Below are 21773 nucleotides of genomic sequence, written 5' to 3'. Positions count from 1 at the left end.
GGAAAGTAAGAGAGATACACACAAAAAATTTTAAATGGCATCCATGGCAGCAATATCTATACAGTAAAAAGTGGAGGAGAGGGGAGGGGAAGTAAACATCAGTAAAAATGAAAAGGAGAGTAAGCATCAGAAAACCTTCACTGTTGGGCTTCCCTGGTGGCACAGTGGTTGAGAGTCCGCCTGCCGAGGCAGGGGACACGGATTCGTGCCCCGATCCGGGAAGATCCCACATGCCGCGGAGCGGCTGGGCCCGTGAGCCATAGCCGCTGAGCCTGCGTGTCCGGAGCCTGTGCTCCGCAACGGGAGAGGCCACGACAGTGAGAGGCCCGCGTACCGCAAAAATAAATAAATAAATAAATAACCTTCACTGCAACAGTGGTTAGGATACATGCTCTCACTGCCGAGGGCCCAGGTTCAATCCTTGGTGGTGGAACTAAAATCCCACAAGCCGTTCAGCATGGTTAAAAAATAAAATAAAAATAAAGTAAAATTGGTATAGAAAGTGAGTATGAGCTAAACAAACAAGTTACAGATTGAGCCGCAGAGCACTGACATACTGAAATGATGCTCTAAATTCTGAAGCATCAACTGCTAAAACTCATGACTATTATAACCAGAAGAAGGAACCTACTGACCTTGAAACTAAGAGATCCAGAAGGACCCTGTTGAAGGTAACAGGTATTAAAGGGTTCCCACAGGTGCATGGGGCCTTCTAGATTCATGATGCTACAGGACTGGGAGACAGAAGTCCCAAGTTCTAAATCTAAAACCTATAGTGAACGTACTATACGACTACAGGGAGTCACTGCCTTTTTCAGGGCTTAAGTTTTCTTGTCTGTAGGACAAAAAAATCACAAAAACTTCCAATTTTAAAATTATACTATCAATCATCAGCTCTCCGTGACAGGTTCTGGAGTAAAAATACCTAAATTTTAATTGCAGAAGCACCACTCTTCAGGTTGTATGACCTTGGGCAAGTGATTGTACTTCTTAGGACCTCAGTTTCCTCACCAATTCTATGGGGGCTACTCCATATACTGCTGACACATTCAACGAGATGCACGGGACATTCTAAAGGCTAACAGCCATTCTTTTTTTCCCATTATATTACTGTAAGCCTCCAAGACTGATGGAATTTTTACGGATACAAAGGAAACTGAAGAGCACAGGGTCAAAGACTTCAGACAAACGTCATACCTTGAACTGAACTGACTAAAGTGTTGAAAAAGTCAGAAAATAGCTTTAAATTTTCATCAATGAGAAAAACAGCTACCATTTCTTGGGAATTCTCTGGCAGTCCAGTGGTTAGGACTCGGTGCTTTCACTACCGAGGGCCTAGGTTCAATCCCTGGTCAGGGAACTAAGATTCCACAAGCCACATGGTGTGGCCAATAAATAAATAAATAAATAAGGTTCTGCTGTTTAAAAAAAAAAAAAAAGTTACCATGTCTTGAGTGTTGACTGGATACCAGGCACTGCTGAGGATGTCATATGCATCAGCTAATTTAATCCTCACAACAATGCTAGATGTCAGCACTATTATTCAACCTCATTTTCATAGATGAGAAAACTAAGAAGTTAAACAACTTGCTACGGTCACAAAGGCAGAGTTGGACTCAGCTTGTGTTTTTAGCACTGCTACACTGCCTCTCGTTTAACACAAACAAACAAAAATAAATCAGTCACTGTGTCATTCAGGGGTTCTAGAATGTACAGCATGTAGACCTTATACATTGTTTCCTGCTTATTAGCAAAAAAAAAAAAGAAACTACAGTACATTTCTTTTTTCTTAATATTTATTTATTTGGCTGCATCGGGTCTTAGCTGCCGCGCACTCTTCTCTCTAGTTGTGGCGTGCAGGTTCCAGAGCGCACGGACTTGGTTGCCCCTCGGCACGTGGGACCTCAGTTCCCGGACCAGGGATCAAACCCGCATCTCCTGCATTGGAAGGTGGATTCTTAACCACTGGACCACCAGGGAAGTCCCTCCTTTCTTTTCCTAGACCTAAACCTGATCATTTAAAAGGCAGAGAAATTCTGAAATAACATCCTGTGATCTCTGAGTTTTCCAAGACACTCAAAGAAACAGGATCTCATATTTACCCACACACTATCCTTAAAGCAAAAATTAAAAACCAGAAAGAAAAAAAAACCTTTGTTAAAAACATCTAAGTCCACCTCTCAGCTTGTTTTGTCAGTAAAGTTACCTTAATGTTTACAAGCTAAAAACTCAATATTCTTTTGACTAAACGAAGATAAAACTAGAATCGATCCCTGCAAACCTACGCTTATACTACGCACAAACTACGTAGCCAGTTTCTAATCTGTTGTATATTTACACATAAACGGAACCAGAAAAGCTGATTACTTACTCTAAAAATGAATGGTCATCCCTACAGAAAAGATTCTGAGCCCGCATGTGTGTAGTTCAACCCGTCACTCAGGTCAACATAACGACCTTGGAAGGTTCATGGACTCACCAATACTCGGTCTCCAATTTTGAGCTCTCTTTCTCCTTTCTTGATTGAGCCGGCCTCCGAAAGGTTGGAAATAGATTCACTGGTGGTTTTTGTAAGGTTGCTGATCTGAGACGTAGCTGAAGGTTCCTTTGCGGTTGGCTGGGGCGATTTATGGGGAATATTTGAGGGGGTGGCTGGGGAAGAGGACACCATGCTGGCTGTCAAAGTGGACAGAGGCGAAGTCGTTCTGGAAGCATGAGTTGTCTGCAGGCCGTCGGCTTCATCTTCTGCCTGCACCTTCCTCGTCAACTTTGAAGGTCGGGTGAATATGCCCTTTAAAGGCTCACACTGGAAATACCGAATTCCTGCCACTGAACCATCATTCTTGCCTATGGGTTCATCTAAAACGATCCCGGCCCATTGGCCTGGTGCAAACTGGGTTTCTCCCAGGAACTGGATAAATCCAGGCTTATTCCCATTCACCCAAACTCGCTCCCCAACTCGAAAATCATCCACAAACTCCTCTTGTGTCTCAGCAGACGGAGTGCTTGATGCTTTTTCACTGGATATTGTTTTTTCTATTGGAGCTGCAACTGAAAACAGAAGAAAGGATCAGAAAAGATTCAATTTCATATTTAAGCAGACAACCCCTAAGTTAAAAGGAAAATAAACTAGACAAAGGGCCAAAAGCAACAGAAGTAGCCACAACTCTTCAAGAGGTACTCTGTTTATCTTTTTTTCTTTTTCTTTTTTTTTTTTAGCAAGGAGGCAAAAAGTACTTGACCCATCACTACCATTTTCTTTTTTTTTTTTTATTAACTTATTTATTTATTTTGGCCGCGTTGGGTCTTCATTGCTGCACGCAGGCTTTCTCTAGTTGCGGTGAGCGGGGGCTACTCTTCATTGCAGTGCGCAGGCTTCTCATTGCGGTGGCTTCTCTTGTTGCAGAGTACGAACTCTAGGCACGCCGGCTTCAGTAGTTGTGGTGCACGGGCTTAGTTGCTCCGTGGCATGTGGGATCTTCCTGGACCAGGGCTCGAACCTGTGTCCCCTGCATTGACAGGCAGATCCTTAACCACTGTACCACCAGGGAAGTCCCACATCACTACCATTTTCAATGCTGTCAAAACTCAGTGAGCTGATAAGACTTAGTCCTTATCTGCAATTAAGATTGGAAGAAATCAAAATTGGGGAAAAAAGGAGTCCTTTTCCCAGAATTCATAATATAGGTCCGATTTCACTCTTCACCCTGTATCCTGCACATGATGAGCAAATGCCCATTCAGACCCACTGAGACGGGCTCTATTCCCCCATTTGAGTGGTCAGTTAAAGCTGACAGAACTAGGCCCATTTAACCACACACATTCGCAATTAACTTGATGCAGGAGGGGATTCAGTGCCGCAGTCCCTACCATCATTATTCCAAGACTACTCCTTTGCTAGCAGAAATGGAAATCACAGCAGGGAAGAAAGAGAGCATCTGGCCTCACTCCCTGTAAAGGCAAGACGACTTGGCAAACTCTACCCTATGGTAAAGACAGAGTTAAATTCTGCCAGGAATGTGATATTTACACTGGAAATACACTCACGCATTCACCCAGCAAGCGTTTATTAAATATTTAGCGTGAACTGGCAAAGAGAGCCTGAATTCTTAATGTCTGCCATTTACTGGGCATATCGTGATCTCAGGATGTTCCATGACCTCTCTTAGTTTAGTTTTTTCATCTGTAAAAGGGGAAAGGGGTAATATCTATCTTGAGGGGTTTTTTTCTTTGAATGAGGATTAAATGAAATAATGTATTTATCCAAGTTATGCATCTTTCTTGAGTTCCTACCACTCCGGAACTAGTCCCAGGCATCGCTCTTCACCAGGGACAAAGCAAGACAGCACAGTCCATGCCTTCATAGAGCTCAGAGTCTAGTGGTAGAGAAGCAGACAGTCAAGGCACGCATCACGTAACTTCAGGTGGTCTAAGTGCTGTGAAGGAGACAGTGCCTCTGGGCAGAGCAGTCAGGAAAGGCCTCCTGGAGGAGGTGATATCTAGTCTGAGGCCTGACTGACAGGAGTGAATCACACAGACTGGGGAGCAGAGTGGCCCAGCGGAGCGAGAGTGCGTGCTGAACATCTCTTTACCCTACATAGAAAGGGGGACTGTGGAGTTTCCATTTGTGGAGGGTTTTTTTTGCTTGTTTGCTTGTTTGTTTAGAAGACAGTGGATGCTCTCAGATAGAACAGATAATAATCTGCCAAAGACAGGGGCCAGTTTTTTTTTAGCATCAGTTCTGGTTTTGCACGTCAACAGTTACTCTTCCCAGAGTGCTGCAAGCATGAATTTCTGAAAAACAATGTTCATAAAAGTGTCTTGAATTCCTTGGCAGTCACTTCCTTTTAAGCGTGTAAGTTTTAGTATTAATAAGCTGCTTTAATCTTAATTTAAAAAAACCTAATGTGTGCCAAGTAATACTGGAGAAACCAAGTTGAATTACTCACGATCCCTGGACTCAAGGACTTCAAGCGCTAAAAGGTATGCCCGAAAAATACTAAAAGTGAAAAAGACAATTCTAACAGGGGTAGATATAACAGTGGAAGGCCTTATAGAAGGGTTGGCATTTGGAGGGGTCTTAAAAGAGGAAGGATTTTGAGGAGAAGGGGATGCCAATTTTGACTGACTTCCCCAAAGCTAAATAGTCCTTAAATAAACCCATTTCTTCACAATCCTTTGCTTTATCAGTAAAGCTTTCCTCTAAGATGTTGTTACCGAGTCTAAGCTCGTACTACTCACCACACAACAGGCAGGTAACCAAGAGACGAATTGTTGGGGCAAAAGAATAACGACTTTATTCGGAAAGCCAGCAGACCGACAAGATGGCGGGCTCGGGCCCCAAAGAACCATCTTGCCTGAGTTAGAATTCGGGCTCCTTTTATACTAAAAGGGGAGGGAGTAAAGTCAAACACTTCCTGGTTCCCATCAGCCTCCGGAAGGCATGGGTTAATTTCTTCCTCCCTGCAGTCATTCACAGGTGGGCCTGGTCAGGATGTTTCCTGTGAGCTGAACACAAAGGTATTTTAGCTTAATGCTCACTACCTGGGAAGCAGGGTTCCAAGAGATGGGCCATTATGTATAATTTAAACTTATAGGCAACATCCCTTTAGTGAGTAACTTGTAATAGAATACAAAAGGTTCTTCCCTATTACAATGTTTTATGGCCTCTCTGAAAAGGTTTTATCCTGATACATAAAATGTAAATAACTCAGGATCTCCAATGAGTCAACACATATTTACTGAGCTCCTGTTTCATGCCAGGCAATTTTCTAGGTGTGTGGATGGAATACAGCAGTGAAAAAAAAAGCAAACCCAAAGATCCCTTCCCTCAAGGAAGACCTATGAATGTCTTGATGGAAGAACTTGAAGAAACAATGTTGTACACTTAATAGATTATGGTGGGCACCTGTCTGGAAAGGCTGAAAACATAAGGTCTAATAGTATACATTAAAATAGTATACTGTATATAGTATAGTATAGTATACAGTATATAGTAAAAAGACGATAAAAGCCAGCATAAGATGCTTCTCGCCTGCCTCTCTTACTAAAGACCTTAGGTGACCGTTATGGGATGGAAATGGAAATGCTGAAGGAGGAGATGGAGAACAGATGAGGAACCGGTTGTTAACGATAATAAAAGACACAAGTTCATCTATAAAATGGGGAAGGTCTTCCCTCGTGAGCCAGACTTGAGCTACTGTACTACCTGCTCCCTCGATGATGATGGCCAATTTCAGGTCAATGACTGTCATCACATCTTTTAAGCCAGATTAGTCTTTGTTTTCTCTATATATCCCTAAACCCCAAGAGAAAGGTCCTGATGAGTTCAGGAAGACACATGGGCAGAAAAACTGAAGAAACACTTTAACACTGTAAGGATCAAACACTGAAATTAACTTGACAACTATTTCAGAACCTTACACTGAATCAATGAAATAGACTCTTCACTGATTAAGACTATTAAATATGAAATTCTATGTCTTTTAATTGAAACTTTTTCAAGTATTTTCAACAATATGAAGTTTTATAAGATCGTCTTTTTAAATTTTTCAAATAGAAGTCTTCACATAGGATGAAAAACTTGCTGTTAATGAGAAACATAAAGCATTACCAGAAGCAGGTGTCTTCAAGGCTGTGCTTCCAGGCTTAAGGATCTTCGTAGGGGCCTTAAGCCCGCTTGGTTTTAGCATACTCATTGTCCTTAGTATATCAGAGCAGTTTTTCCTTTGCCTGTTGCCACTATCTCTCCCCAGTCATTGATAGAACTGTGGGTGTTTCTATAGTGGAGTCAGTCTCTGGGTTAAATCTGCAAAGAGAAAAATATAAAAAGAGTTTAGAATCTATAGGAGAAACAAAGTAGAAAGAGTTAACGAAAGTAGCTTTCACAGCCTAAACTTTTCCTTATGATAACCATCTCCACAATGAACCTAGGAACCTAGAAAATTACAAATATCAAAAATATGAAGATGCTGCTTAAATAGATTTAAAAGCAATTTACTATCCTAAAGACAAGTAGCTAAGGCTGGCAATATATTCACTTTTCTTTATAGTATCTAATAATACCAGATCAGTACAGTGCCTAAAAACCACACAATCCATAGAAGAGGGTTCAGAAAAATGTGCACCAAACTAAATGGGGGGAAGAGAAGGGAGTTTTCAGTTTTCACTTCATTGACTTCTATGTTGCTTAAGTTTTATGACCACAAGCCCGCATTAACTGTATATACTGTTTAATCCACAGAATTATACAATAACTCAGTATAAAGCCAAGTATATGTTAAACAAGAGAAAGGTTCAAATTCAAACTCTGTAAGAAAAAGCCGTATCTGGAAAGTACTAAAAGGAAGTTATCTTTGTTTTATCTACAGAAACACAATGAACTTCTGATTTACTCAAGACCAAGTAGGAATCTACAACTTCTGGCTCAGGCAAAACAGTACCTTGCCATTTGCTCTTTAAGAGAGGAGGAAGACCTTGGGATTTTGGAATACAGAAAAATATTTCTAGACATAATACCCAATAAAACAAAATTCAAAGAGAAAAATGCTATTTACTGACTCTCTCAAACGGCTGCATTTTGCATTTTTTTCTGGTAGTCGAGCTTGGATGATGACGCACAGACCTCACTCTCTGGCTCTCTTACAAGCAATGCCAAGCATCAGTAAACAATCTGGCCAGGGCTAACAGAGGAGCTGCTATGGTCCCTGTAGTGAGGTGAATGGTGGCCTCCCCAAAAGATATGTCCATCTGGAACCTATGCATGTGACCTTATTTGAAAGAAGAGTCTTTGCAGACGTTAATTCAGTTACGTATCTTGAGATGAGCTAGCTCGTCCTGGATCACCTGCCTGGGCCCTAAATCTGATGACAAGTGTCCTAATTAGAAGAGGAGATCACAGAGGAGACAGCCAGGTGAAGACCCAGGCAGAGATTGCAGCCATGTGACTACAAGCCAAGGATGGCCAGCAGCCACCAGAAGCTAAGACAGAAGCATGAGACGGATTCTCCCTCAGAGCCTCCAGAAGGAACCAACCCTGGTGATACTTTGATCTCGGAATTCTGGCCTCCAGAAGGAACCAACCCTGGTGATACTTTGATCTCGGACTTCTGGCCTCCAGATCTGTAAGAGAACAAATCTGTTGTCTTAAGCCACCTGGTTTGTGGTCACTTGTTATGGCGGCCCCAGGAAACTAATATAGCCATGTACGTTTTTCTATTCAAAGATAATCAGACCGGGACTTACTTCCCTGGCAGTCCAGTGGTTAAGACTTTGCCTTCCAATAGCGGGGTACAGGTTCGATCCCTGGTCGGGGAGCTAAGATTCCCACATGCCACGAGGCCAAAAAACCAAAACATAAAAACAGAAGCAATACTGTAACAAACTCAATAAAGATTTTACAAATGGTCCACATCAAAATATCTTCAAACAAACAAACAAACACCAAAGATAATCAGACTGAACGGAAATCAAACCGAGACAGTAGCCTCATTAGGCTCACTCTGAAGACTCCCCATGGTTCTCAAGAGGGTCCAAAACGGCACAAAGTGTTTTTTACAAAGTCAAAGGTAAGCCGTGTGGCTTGGGGGAAGACTGGGATTAACAGAGAAAGCACTGCTGTGTGCCTGAAGACAGGGGTTGCCGATCCTGGCTATTAATACAAAATCCCTGGGCTCCTGTCACCACCATCACCCTCACTGCCAGGACGGTGGCAGTGTGCTGGGAGTCTGTGTGCCAGGCCAGGTGGTTCTAACTCAGAGTCGGATTTGAAACCACATGCCTTACTGCCAGACCCTCACCATACACAGTGTGTATGCTGCAAGCCGAGCTACCTGCTCCTGCTACTGCCTTAGGTGGAGGGTTTCGCTGAGTCTCCTCTAGGCTATTTACTCGTGCAAAAATATTTGAGGAGGCTGGGGACAAGCTAAGTGCAGAGATTACCATGGGGTCTTGTGTGTTGGCTACTCTTCACCGTGGTCCAATATCATAAAGTGACAAGGGTCAGGTAGTTAAGGACAGAACAAAGGAGGCACGATCGTCCTGGAAAAGCTACTATAGCGGCGAGAAGAGAAGTACTCGTTAAAATATTTCACTCGGGCTAAACACTGAATTCTTGGGCTCAGGTCAAGCACTCCTCTCTAAAGAGAAATTCTGAAAGCTGCCACTAGCGACTAGGCCAGCCTCAGCCAGTTTCAAACCTTGCAGCTCAACATGCTAAGCTCACAAAACACTGGCCAAGTTAAAGCCTCGGCCTAAGAAACAGAGGCGTGTGTGGTTATCAGGAACCCAAGAACGGTCATAAACCCAAAGTCTTATGTCTTCTGTTGTCTAATCTTCATGCCTCTAGCTCTCGGTCCATCTGAGCTACTTGAATCCCAAAGCAGGGAACTGTGACCAAGATTTAATGAAGGAGAAAAATCTAGTCTGTCTCAATAAGAGAATTAGGAGCAATTTAAAAAAATACTCTGTGTTTTTTGTGTCTTGGACCTATTTCTGGGCCTTCTAGTTTTCCACACTATTTTAATAATTATGGCTCTAATCACTGTTAATATTTCATAGTACAAGTTCTCTCTCATTCTTTTAAATTTTGTAAAATATACAGAAAAGTACATAAAACAGATATGTACATAAAACAGATATGCAGTTTAATGGGTGAAGCAAACAGCTATGTAATCACAAACCAGATGCAGAAAAGCCACTGCCAGCACTCCAAAATCTCCCTGTGTGTCCCCTCCAGCCTCGCCTTTGTCTCCCAGAGGTAACTACTATTCTGACTTTATGGCAATACTCCCCTTTTAGAAAATAGTTTTACCGGTTATCTGTGCAACAATATGATTAGTTTGTTCTGCCTACTTTTGACGTATAAAAATGGAATCACACTGTACGTTGTGTCTGGTATCTTTCACTCAACATTGCTTATACAATTCGCGTGTTGGTGTGACTTATTCATTTTCATTACTGTATGATGTGCCATTTCCTTAGTACCACTTTATTTTACTGCGACGGATACTTCTATGGTGATTTCAGTTTTGGGCTATTATAAGCAATGCTGCAACGAGCATCTTTGTGCACATAAACACATTTCTGTAGGGCATTTACCTAGGAGTTTAATTGCTGGATTATGAGGTAGGCACATCTTTAACATTTAATATCCCTCTCCTTTTCCCCTGCTGTGTATGAGTTCCAGTTCACCAACACTTGATATGGCCAGACTTTAACTTTGGCCAGTGTGATGTTGAGACATTCATTGTGGTTTTATTTTGCATTTCTCTAATTAGGAACAAACTTGAGCATCTGCCTGTGTTCACTGGTCACTGCAAGTCTTCTTTTGAAAAGTGCCCATTCAAAACTTGTCTCTGTTGTGTTCATGTCAGCTGTCTTTTACTCATTGATTTGTATATATTCTTGGTACTAATCATTATTGAGTTACATCTGTTGTAAATATCCTCTCCTTCTCTGATTATTTTTCTTTCTCGTCATGGTTTTTTGATGAATAAAAATTCTTCATTTAAAAAATAAATAAAACTAAAACCCAACAATGTTGGTTTTTAAATCTTCCAATTTAAGTTTCTTCTTCATGCATTATTAATGAATGCCAAGTCAGGCTTGCTTTAAAAAAATCAATTCACTGGGGTTTCCCTGGTGGCGCAGTGGTTGAGAGTCCGCCTGCCGATGCAGGGGACACGGGTTCGTGTCCCGGTACGGGAGGATCCCACATGCCACAGAGCGGCTGGGCCCGTGAGCCATGGCCGCTGAGCCTGTGCGTCCGGAGCCTGTGCTGCGCAACGGGAGAGGCCACAGCAGTAAGAGGCCCGCGTACTGCAAAAAAAAAAAAACAAAAAAACCCTGCCTTATTTGTGTCTCAAAATAGCTGTGAAGGTAGGTGAACAAATATCTTTATGCCCATTCACGGACAAAGAGAATTAAGGTCTGAGAAGGTAAGTGACTTTCCCAAGGTCAATCAAATTAGTGCTGGCGCTTTTGGGACCTGGTACTTTGCTGAACAGATTCACTCTCTGAAGGAAATCTTCCCACAAGATGGTCGTCCATTCATTCAACAAATATTTCCTGAGAAACTACTATGTAAAAGGTGCTCTTCCATCTTCTCACTGGCCGGTGGGGTAAGCAGGAAAGGAGAAACCGCTGGGAGGCTCAGAGAGAGTGCTGAACACACAAAAATATTTGTGTTTGAGCAGAGAAACAGGAGCTTACTAGGGAAATGTAGAAGGAACGCCAAGCAGCCCAAAGTACACGTGAGGCTTGTGGTCATGAATTTAAAGCGAAACCAGTCTCCCGTTATTTTTTCTCTAATAACAAGCTTCTGCTCAGGCACAGATACGAGGAAGGTAGATAGCTAAGTTCAACTACAATCAAAATTCTGCCGGTTAAATTAAAATAGAAGGGAAAAGCAAGGGAGGTGATGGTGATTTTAAAGGAGTGTTTTATAGGAGTGATTAAAATGGCACTGGGAATCTGAGATGAGTAAAAAGGGAAGTGAAGACAGCGTGGGGTCAGAGTGAAAAATTGGATCAGAGGTCTCAGAGAGGATGAAGGATTGTCACAATGAAGACAATGGATACTCAAATGTGCATACAAATCTGGGGATCTTTTTTTTTCTTTTAATGTATTTATTTTATTTATTTTTGGCTGCGTTGGGTCTTCACTGCTGCGCGAGGGCTTTCTCTAGTTGTGGTGAGCGGGGGTACTCTTTGTTGCAGTGCTCGGGCTTCTCATTGCGGTGGCATCTCTTGTTGCGGAGCACAGGCTCTAGGTGTGCAGGCTCAGTAGTTGTGGCGCACGGGCTTAGCTGCTCCACGGCACGTGGGATCTTCCCGGACCAGGGCTCAAACCCATGTCCCCTGCGTTGGCAGGCAGATTCTGAATCAGTGCACCACCAGGGAATTCCTGGGGATCTTGTTTAACTGCAGATTCTGACTTGGTAACTCTGGGGCGGGGCCTCAGATTCTGCTTTCCAACACTCCCAGAGGATATTAATCCTGCCATTTTGAGGACACCCCCTCCCCTTTGAGTAGCAAGGGGTCAGTGGATCAGAGGTGGTGTTTAGAGTGAGAAGCTTGAAGGCTCTGACCGTGGGGATGGAACTCAGAGGCCTGAGCGCTGAAGGGATTACTGGTAGGACTGTGGGAGTCTAAAATACAGGGACTGGAGGAGGAGATGTGGATAGCAAGAAGGAGGCAGAAGCTATAAGGAATGAAGGGAAGAGGCGGAGGCCAGTGGATATCAGCATGGTAGAGCCTCGAAGGGGCTGCGGTTTTTGAAGGCCTGAGAAGCAGCAATTTACAGCATCAAACAACACGGTCAAGTCTGAGGTAGGCCCTTGAGAGGGCTGCAGGGAAAACAGTGTCTTCAGAGACCAGCCAAGTTCTAGACAAGGTAAGGAGCGAAAGAGACTGTTCAGAGAAGAGGCTGGTGACAGAGAGAGAAGACTGATAATCACAAACATGAACTATAGAAGGCCAAGTTAAAGAGTTTGGAATTGGGCTCAATTAGATGAACCCAGCAGTACAGAGATGAATAGTTAAGTATAAAATTATCTGTCTTACATTGTAGTTAAGAGGCAGTGTACTTAAAAAAAAAAAAGTGAATTTGTGAAGAAAGCAACCTAAACATGATGAACCTAAAATTTAACCAAAAAATGATGCTATGTTTTGTAATAATCAGTTATAAAAACAACATCGAAAGTCAACATAATGGTAATGTTCAATGTCTTAAACTGGGTGGGGTGTACATGGGTATTCCCTCCATTGTTCATTATGTGCACACAGATCTCCTGGGGATCTTGTTAGACTGCAGATTCTTATATACGTATACACATACATTTCATGTTGAGTAATTTAACATAACGTGAAATACACCAGAAGAAGGAAGAAAGGTGACTGTGCATTGCCAAATTAAAAAGAAGCACAGCCCAAGAAGTCTAGAGAAAGAGTTAAAAAGAAAATGTGTATTTTACTCACCCTGGGAAAAGGTTCTCTGGAAAATAAACATAGGGCGTCTATGGAGCAGACTTGGAAAAGCTGGGTGAAAATCAGCATTTAAGGACATTTGAGACAATGCTCCAAAATCCTTTGCTCACATATGGGTTGGGTTTCTAAGAGCGACCAAAGGGAATTGTGCCTTTTGGCATTTCACTCATTATAAATACACAAAGTTATATTTTATAAACTTCAATCTCTGAATTTGTTAGTATGAGTCTAATCTCTGAGTATATGGATTTAAAAAAAAGAGTTTCTGAGCTTACAAAGTGGAGGGTAAGATCTCCAAGACAGGAGCGACACAGAGACAGGCGGTCCTGCCAACCCTGATTTTTGTTACTTTAATGCAACGGTTCTCTAAGTGTGAGCCCTGCATGCCTAAGGGCACCCAGCGACCCTTTCAGGGAGTCAAAACTATTTTCATAATATTGCTAAGATGTGACTTGCCTTCTCCTGCAATGTTGACATTTACAGAAGCAATAGTGGGTAAAAAGTGTAGATGCCGTAATCAAGGCAGTAGAGGCACACTGTACTAGTCTTTTCTGTACTCAGTGCTTCCAGGAAAAAAAAACTACTTTCACATAAGAATGTGATAAAGCACTTGATAAAGCATAAAAATGAATAATTTTATTAAATTTCAACCTTGAATATGTGCCTTTTTAATATTCTGAGTAACAAAATGGGAAGTCCATGTGAACCACTTCTGTTGCACACCCCTGCACAATGACCGTCTCAATAAAAAGCACACGTGCAACTGAGGGGCAAGCTCAACCAGCCACTCTGTTCACGGAACACCATTTCCACCTGAAAGAATCCCTGACAAGCTGTGGTTACTCAGACTCGGTATCTCCAGCAGACATTTTCTTGAAAGTGAACTGTGTGAGCCTGTCACTTCAAGGAAAACAACTATTTGTTGACAATGATAAAATTTAAGCTTTCAAGAGAAAGAATTTTGGAAAACCTATCCTCTGCTGTGAGCTTGAGAGCTTTGCAATACTACAGATTTTTCTGATGCGATCGATGGTGTTAACAAACATAATTTTTAATGTGCCAATGTTTGGAAGATCTCATAACTCAGTAAATCAATATTTTCCAACCAGAAATGTATAATGTTACAAAATCCCATATGGGTTAAGGGTTCATTCAAAGCACAAATTAGACCAATGGATTTTTACGTAACAATAAAAATTCATTCATATAGTTTGAGATGCCACCTTTAAGAAACTACAGCCTATCAAGTTTTTGGAGTAGTATGTTTTTTATACATAAATTTATTTCATTTATTTATTTTTGGTGTGTTGGGTCTTCGTTGTTGGGCACAGGCTTTTCTCTAGTTGCCGCGAGTGGGGGCTACTCTTCATTGCGATGGCTTCTCTTGTTGCAGAGAACAGGCTCTAGGTGTGCTGGCTTCAGTAGTCGTGGCATGTGGGCCTCAGTACTTGTGGCACACGGGCTTAGTTGCTCTGCAGCATGTGGGATCTTCCTGGTCCAGGAAGATCCCACCTGTGTCTCCTGCATTGGCAGGCAGATTCTTAACCACTGTGCCACCAGGGAAGCCCTGGAGTAGTATTAAAGAAGAAAATCCATAAATTATCTGAAAATGCTCTTCCTTTCCTATAAATCTGTGAGGCCAATTTTCTTCATGTACTTCAATCAAAACAATGTATGGGGACTTCCCTGGTGGCACAGTGGTTAAGAATCGGCCTACTAATGCAGGGAAAACGGGTTTAAGCCCTGGTCCGGGAAGATCCCACATGCCGTGGAGCAACTAAACCCGTGCGCCACAACTACTGAAGCCCACACACCTAGAGACCGTGCTCCACAAGAAGAGAAGCCACCGCAATGAGAAGTCCACCCACCACAACGAAGAATAGCCCCTGCTCGCCTCAACTAGAGAAAGCCTGCACGCAGCAACGAAGACCCAATGCAGCCAAAAATAAATAAATAAATGCATTTTTTTTTAAAGAAAGTATCACTACAGATTAAATGCAGGAGTTCACTTCTATTAAGCTTGTCTTCTGTTAAAGCCAGACATTTAGAGAGATTTGCAAAAATGTAAAACAATGCCATCTTCTCATTAAATTTTTTACTTTAGAAAATAGTTATTCTTCATTAAAGAAATATAACATGTATGGGTTTATTATTATGTCTAATAAATTAATAAATATTTTAAAATATTTTCAGTTTTACTTCCTAGTATGGTAAATATCAATAGATAAAACCTACAAATAAAAACTCTTTGGAGACCTCAATAATTTTTAAGAATGTAAAGGGGTCCTAAGGAAAAAAGTTTGAGAACTGCTGCTATAGGCATTTTTGCTTTACATTTTGAGTCACAAAGGGCTTCCCAGTTTATAAGGCCTCCCAAAAGCATGTGCTTCTTCTTCAGATAATTTTAGATCTGGACGCCAGGTTAGCAAGCACAGGATTTACTACTGTATTACCACTGATACAGCACTGTGCTAGGGGTTGATTGATGTAAGGAGCCTGAACTTACAACCTACAGGAAGACCAGATGTGTGTACATAAAGCAACATGAATACAATGATGCACTGACACTGGGGTATTTGCATATGTAAGACAGACATTTCTCTAAGGCAGATATCAGAGGGACCGGAGCTCTGAATCAGCACTTTTCAAAATGTGCAGCAGTGTCACCTGGGAACTTACTAAAAATACAAATAATTTGGGACCCTCCCCAAACCTACTGAAACGAACTCTGGAGGGGGGCCAGCTATCCACATTTTAAGCCCTTCTGGTAATTCTGAGGCTAATGTTTGAGAAACACTGCTGAACAACCGATAAGATCAGAGGTTCATTTTCTCAATTACATGCACGTGAATCACCCACATGATCGATTTGGCAAATACCCCTACAGAAGCCCTGGTGCTTTCACGCTATGCTTTTGTTTCAGGTTTTTCACTCAGCCTTGAATGCCCTTTCCAAGCCTAGTTATTTTCATCTGCTGAAACTTTACTCAAGGGCAAATTCAGGGATACAGCCAGCCCACAAAACCTTCTCCAATGAAAATGTGTTCATCCTTCAATTTCCCATAGAGCTGAGTCTGTATCTCTTTCCTATCACCCAGCACACTGAGCTGGCTGTACACCGCCTATTGATTCTACAGGTTACAAATGCCCTGGGGGGAGAAACTGTATTTTAGTCATTATATCCCTCATGATACTTTATAAACTATGCTCACTACAAAAAAATGAGAAAAACAGTCTCAATCGTTTAAATGAGTTTACAAACCAGTTGGGATTATACCCAATATTTTAAAAAGTTATTCTTGGTGCTTGCTACAGGTGACAGAAAAATATATGACACGGGCATAAGCTCAAGAATTTATGATGCAGTTGGAGAGAAAAGACCCACATATATGAAAAATAACTAAGAACACAATGCAACTTGTGTGTCAAAGGAAAGTAACAGCTGTTGGCAGTCAGGAATTTTTAAAAGGCAGAGAGAAAAATTTCAGAAAAGACCGAGGAAGGGAGAGGAAAGGTATAAAGCATGTGAATAAGACAATGAGACGCTCAGTATGGCTGACATTAGGAGATTCTTGTAAGAGATCAATTTAGAAAGTTAAATGAAAAGGAGACTTTAAAGAGCCTTAGAGGGTGATGGTCTAGTCGGGTGGGATGGGAGGTAGGAAGGGAGCGGATGTGTGTATGCATATGGCTGATTTGCTTCACTATGCACACAACGTTGTAAAGCAATTATACTCCAATAAAATAAATAAATAAAGAGCCTTAGAGGGAATCCCTGGCAGTCCACTGGTTAGGACTCTGAGATTTCACTGCCGTTGCCGGGGTTCAATCCCTGGTTGGGGAATAAGATCCCACAAGCCACGAGGTGTAGCCAAAAAAAAAAAACAAAAAAAAAACTTCAAGACTCTATTGGTACAAGATAAAAGATGTCTACAGTTTCCCTTTAGGCCCTATATGTATTTCATTTGCATATTTCAGTTATCTTAACCTAACCACCATTACCAAGCAAAGATTTAAACCGAAGGTTGGCAGCCCCTTTTCCAGTGGCATGCCGAGTCTTCATTCACTCCAACCATGGCTGTTTGTAACAGCCAGGGGCTGGCTGCTGGGGTAGGTCTTAATTTCAGGGAAGAACCATGAGCATCAGAAGACGATGATTAAATTGCGAATACAAAGAAAGGTTCTCATCTAAAACCCTTGGGATAACACCTTAGCAAGGATAAACTTGGAGAGGCTGTAAAGATTGGATACCACTGAACACAAATGACAAATTGCAGACTTCTCTGCTACTCTTCGCACTGCAGGAGGGGAGGGGGATCAGATATTCCACAGCCTACTTTGCCTCGATAACTTTTGGTATCTTAGCATAAGCTGCCCACCCCAGTTTACAAGTCAGGCTGAAAGCTAAATATTCTAGATCTGCATTCTCCAATATGGTAGCCACTAGCCACTTTAAATTCTTTTAAAACGTAATCAAGTTAAAAATTCAGTTCCTCAGTCACACCAGCCACACTTCAAGTGCTCAAGAGCCACAGTGCAACGTATAGAATAATTTCCACCATCACAGAAAGTTCTAATGGATAGCACTGTGCTAGAACCTCCAGGAACCCTCTACTGCCAAATGAACAGTGTCCTTCAAAGTGACCACCTGAGGAAATGGTAAGTTTATTTGAATAATACTGCTTTGGTCAAAATATTTTTAACTCTTCAGTTATTTTTTTTATTTTTTAAATTTTTAAAAATTTATTTATTTTATTTATTTTTGGCTGCATTGGGTCTTCGTTCCTGCGGGCGGGCTTTCTCTAGTTGCGGCGAGAGGGGGCTACTCTGTTGTGGTGCACAGGCTTCTCACTGCAGTGGCTTCTCGCGTTGCGGAGCATGGGCTCTAGGCTCGCAGGCTTCAGTAGTTGTGGCACACGGGCTTTGTTGCTCCGCAGCAACGTGGGATCTTCCCAGACCAGGGCTCGAACCCGTGTCCCCTGCATTGGCAGGCGGATTCTTAACCACTGCACCACCAAGGAAGCCCCCTTAACTCTTCTTTTAGAAATTACTTCAGAGACAGTTTATAAGTTTCACTTTATTAGTGAACCAAGGCGACAGTGACCATCTCAATACTCTTCTTTGGACTTGGCTCTTAAAACACTACTAGCTGTTTCCAAAACTTGAATCCAAAAACCTCAAAAATATAATGATGTGCAGCTACTGAACACAGCAAAAATTTATCCAAGGCATATGGGCCAATTCCAACAGTTCGAAAAAGTATTCATGAATGGCTTATCACTATAATTAATGAACACCTCCCTAAATGAAAAAACTAAGTTCTGGTGTATTTTTTTCATTTATTTTTAAGGCAGTCACAGCACTTTATTATCCCACCTTCCAAACTATAATATTGCAACATATACCACACACATGAACCCCCAGAATCCTTTATTTACACCACTGACTGATGCCATAGTTCTAATATTTTTCAAGCCAAAAACCGTTTGTAAAATATTCATCTCTAGAATTTAACAACTCATTTCTGAATAGTCAACAATAGCTACTGTTTTGCCCATACATTCTCAAATGGGAGACAGAGAGAGACCTACTTCCAAGAGCCAACTATGTAGCAGGGAGAAGAGCCCCAGGCCACAGGCAGCTCAGCTACACAGTCCCTTCTGCCTCCCTCCCTCTCAGTGAAAGGGTTACATTTCCACCTAAAAACGGGAAGCTTTGTTGCCAAACATCAACACCAGAGGAACAGTTTTTTTTTGTTTTGTTTCCGTGTAACCTACAGGCTTAAGAAGACAATAAAGCCAAGCCTGGAATAAGCAAAAATTTTGAACGAGATTAACAGCCTCTGTTTGTGATTTAACTCCGAGATCTGACCTAAGTAACAAATATAAAAGGGCAAGATATTTATTTCAGGGAAGCAAATAACCTTAAAAGACCTATCCTCTTTGGTATTTCTTAAAAAGAAATGTGCGTTGTATTTCTTGAGAATGTCAGCTTTACTCAAAGTTGGGATTTCAGGAAGTAGGACTATTCTTCCACCCAACAAACAAATTGTCTTCTGGGACTTCCCTGGCAGTCCAGTGGTTAGGACTCTGAGCTTCCACTGCAGGGGACACGGGTTCAATCCCTAGTCCGGGAACTAAGATCCCGCAGGTCACAAGGGGTGTGGCCAAAAAAAAACCTCTTCTACCCGCTATGAAGTCAAGGACAGGTACACATTTGTCTAGTGTGTTAGAAAATACAGGCATCTGGGGAGGTTTCATGAGATTAAAGCAATGCCGCGACATAGAAAACGCCACAGATACTAGCTATTACTAAGAATCCAAGCACCCCACTTTCCTCTCAGAAAGAACCTCTCTCGCTACACATCACTGGACAGGAAATTACATACAAGTCACTCTCCCATTCTAAACAAACAAATTTTCAGAGGTCGAAGATACTGTTCAAGACTATAACCTTCTCAAAACACAGAACACATGCTTACTGCGGTTATCCCTTATTTAATAAGCAATTTAATCACGTATCATCTGCCTCATAAAGGTAAGAACATGGAAAACATCCAGATAAAGAAAAATTTTACTTTTTCTTTATCTGGTTGTTAGTTAGTTAGGATGTTAGTTAGTTAGTAGGGAGAAAAGACCCTACTAATGAAGCCCCAGTTTGGAGGTGACGCTATTGCCACCTAACACTTTATGCAAGACACAGAGAGCAGGTACTGCTCCAGCCACCTCAGGAAACTGCCGCAGTGTCATTTCAAGATGCCTCTGGGATCACTCCCCACCTGCTAACACCCACCACCATTCAGACCCCATCCTGATAACCCTTCCACGAAGAGGTCTTGCAAAGTGAATGAAAATTCAAAGTGAATGAAAATTCAAAAGTCAAAGATTCAGTTCTATTCTCCCTGCATAAGAATATAGGCTGAAGGCTTCCCTGGTGGCGCAGCGGTTGAGAATCTGCCTGCCAATGCAGGGGACACGGGTTCGAGCCCTGGTCCGGGAAGATCCCACGTGCCGCGGAGCAACTAAGCCCGTGCGCCACAACTACTGAGCCTGCACTCTAGAGCCCGCGAGCCACAACTACTGAGCCCACGTGCCACAGTTACTGAAGCCCACACGCCTAGAGCCCGTGCTCCACAACAAGAGAAGCCACCGCAATGAGAAGCCCACGTGCCGCAACGAAGAGTAGCCCCCGCTCGCCACAACTAGAGAAAGCCGCGCACAGCAACAAAGACCCAATGCAGCCAAAAATAAATAAATAAATTTATTTTAAAAATATATGCTGAAAGCATTTAGTGAAAACTGATCTAAAGCAGTTAAATATTGTCCCCATAGATAAAACTGACTTTAAATTGGCAATTTTGAGTGTCTACGACCCACGTGTACAGGACGACTCATTTCTGAAATGCCAATTGAAAGAGACTTATCTGACACGTCTGGAAGGGAACACACTAAGCAAATCTAAAAAAGCCTCCTAGTCTCAAAGAAAGTAAATGTTTTAAGACTCTAGGTCATGTGTGTTTAGGAAAATAGGGACATGTGACTGTTACAGAGGGGAAAAAATAGGGAATACATAGGACAATGCTTTAAAAAAGAGGTCTATTTCAGAAACTGGGATGTTGAGTCTCCCGAATACTGACATGTTTTTCGGGGGAAAAAGCAGTAACAACAACAAAAAGATTCTTCCCACTTCATCTCTCAACTCATGGGAATCAAACTTAGGAAAAGGGTCCAATATCTACTTAAATAAAAAACTAGGAGGGGGCCCTCCCTGGCGGTCCAGTGGTTAAAGACTCCACGCTTCTAATGCAGGGTGCATGGGTTCAATCCCTAGTCGAAGAGCTAAGATTCCCACATGCCGTGCAGCCCCCCCAAAAAAAAGGAGGGAATAATTTATCAAGTGCTTGCACCCAGTACACAGGAACACAGAGGTCCTTGAAATTTGTTTAAAGGAGGACAATCCTTAAGAAAATTATATTATGTATTAACCCTCAGAGACTAGATTTCTGGATATCTGTGTGAACCAACACCTCTTCTTCCAACTCCCACTAAAACAAGTACAAAGAGCAAAGCAGGGGCTTCCCTGGTGGCGCAGTGGTTGAGAATCTGCCTGCCAATGCAGGGGACACGGATTCGAGCCCTGGTCTGGGAAGATCCTATATGCCGCGGAGCAACTAGGCCCGTGAGCCACAACTACTGAGCCTGCGCGTCTGGAGCCTGTGCTCCGCAACAAGAGAGGCCGCGACAGTGAGAGGCCCGCGCACCGCGACGAAGAGTGGCCCCTACTCGCCGCAACTAGAGAAAGCCCTCGCACAGAAACAAAGACCGAACACAGCCAAAAATAAATAAATAAATAAATAAAAAGTTAAAAAAAAAAAAAGAGCCAAACAATATATTCAAAACCAAATGGTGACAACCTCTCAATTGTGATATATCAGAATTTAGGCCTCTGGGTGATTAATTTATACCACTGACAAACCAAGTCTAATCATTCCAAATTGTTACTTGTCTAGTGCTATATATACATTTTCACAGAGCAAAAATATTATGTTTATTTGCAGGTAATGGGAAAATTGACAGCAAATTTCATAGCTGATTGAGCCACTGGTTATCTACATGCCTATTCACACAGCAAAATACTTCTGCTCTACTGCTGAGTTTTCTATTTTCAAATGTCCTGCCAGAGGATACTTTAAAACAGTGATATTCTTATCATTATACATTATTTTTCAATAAAATACAGAGCGCCCAATGTCCATATCTTTACTTTTTATCTAGTGAAGTTGCAGAAA

General features: G+C 42.0%; 1 protein-coding gene across 1 annotated transcript in view; it reads right to left on the bottom strand.

The window, feature by feature from the left end:
• The window catches only part of CLIP1 (CAP-Gly domain containing linker protein 1), a 122474-nt gene that overhangs the window by 80488 nt on the left and 20213 nt on the right, over nt 1–21773 (bottom strand). Inside the window, 2 exon segments of the mRNA XM_089894444.1 lie at nt 2480–3051; nt 6614–6808. Of these exon segments, the coding sequence (XP_089750570.1) occupies nt 2480–3051; nt 6614–6698 (657 nt within the window). The 5' untranslated portion in view covers nt 6699–6808.

This window comes from Delphinapterus leucas, chromosome 14 (assembly GCF_059928025.1).
Source record: "Delphinapterus leucas isolate spDelLeu-1000000601 "Yukka" chromosome 14, BTC_Dleu_Yukka2, whole genome shotgun sequence".
Taxonomy (NCBI): Eukaryota; Metazoa; Chordata; class Mammalia; order Artiodactyla; family Monodontidae; genus Delphinapterus; species Delphinapterus leucas.
The sequence above is the reverse complement of the archived record's forward strand: the minus strand, read 5'-3'. Positions and strand labels throughout refer to the sequence as shown.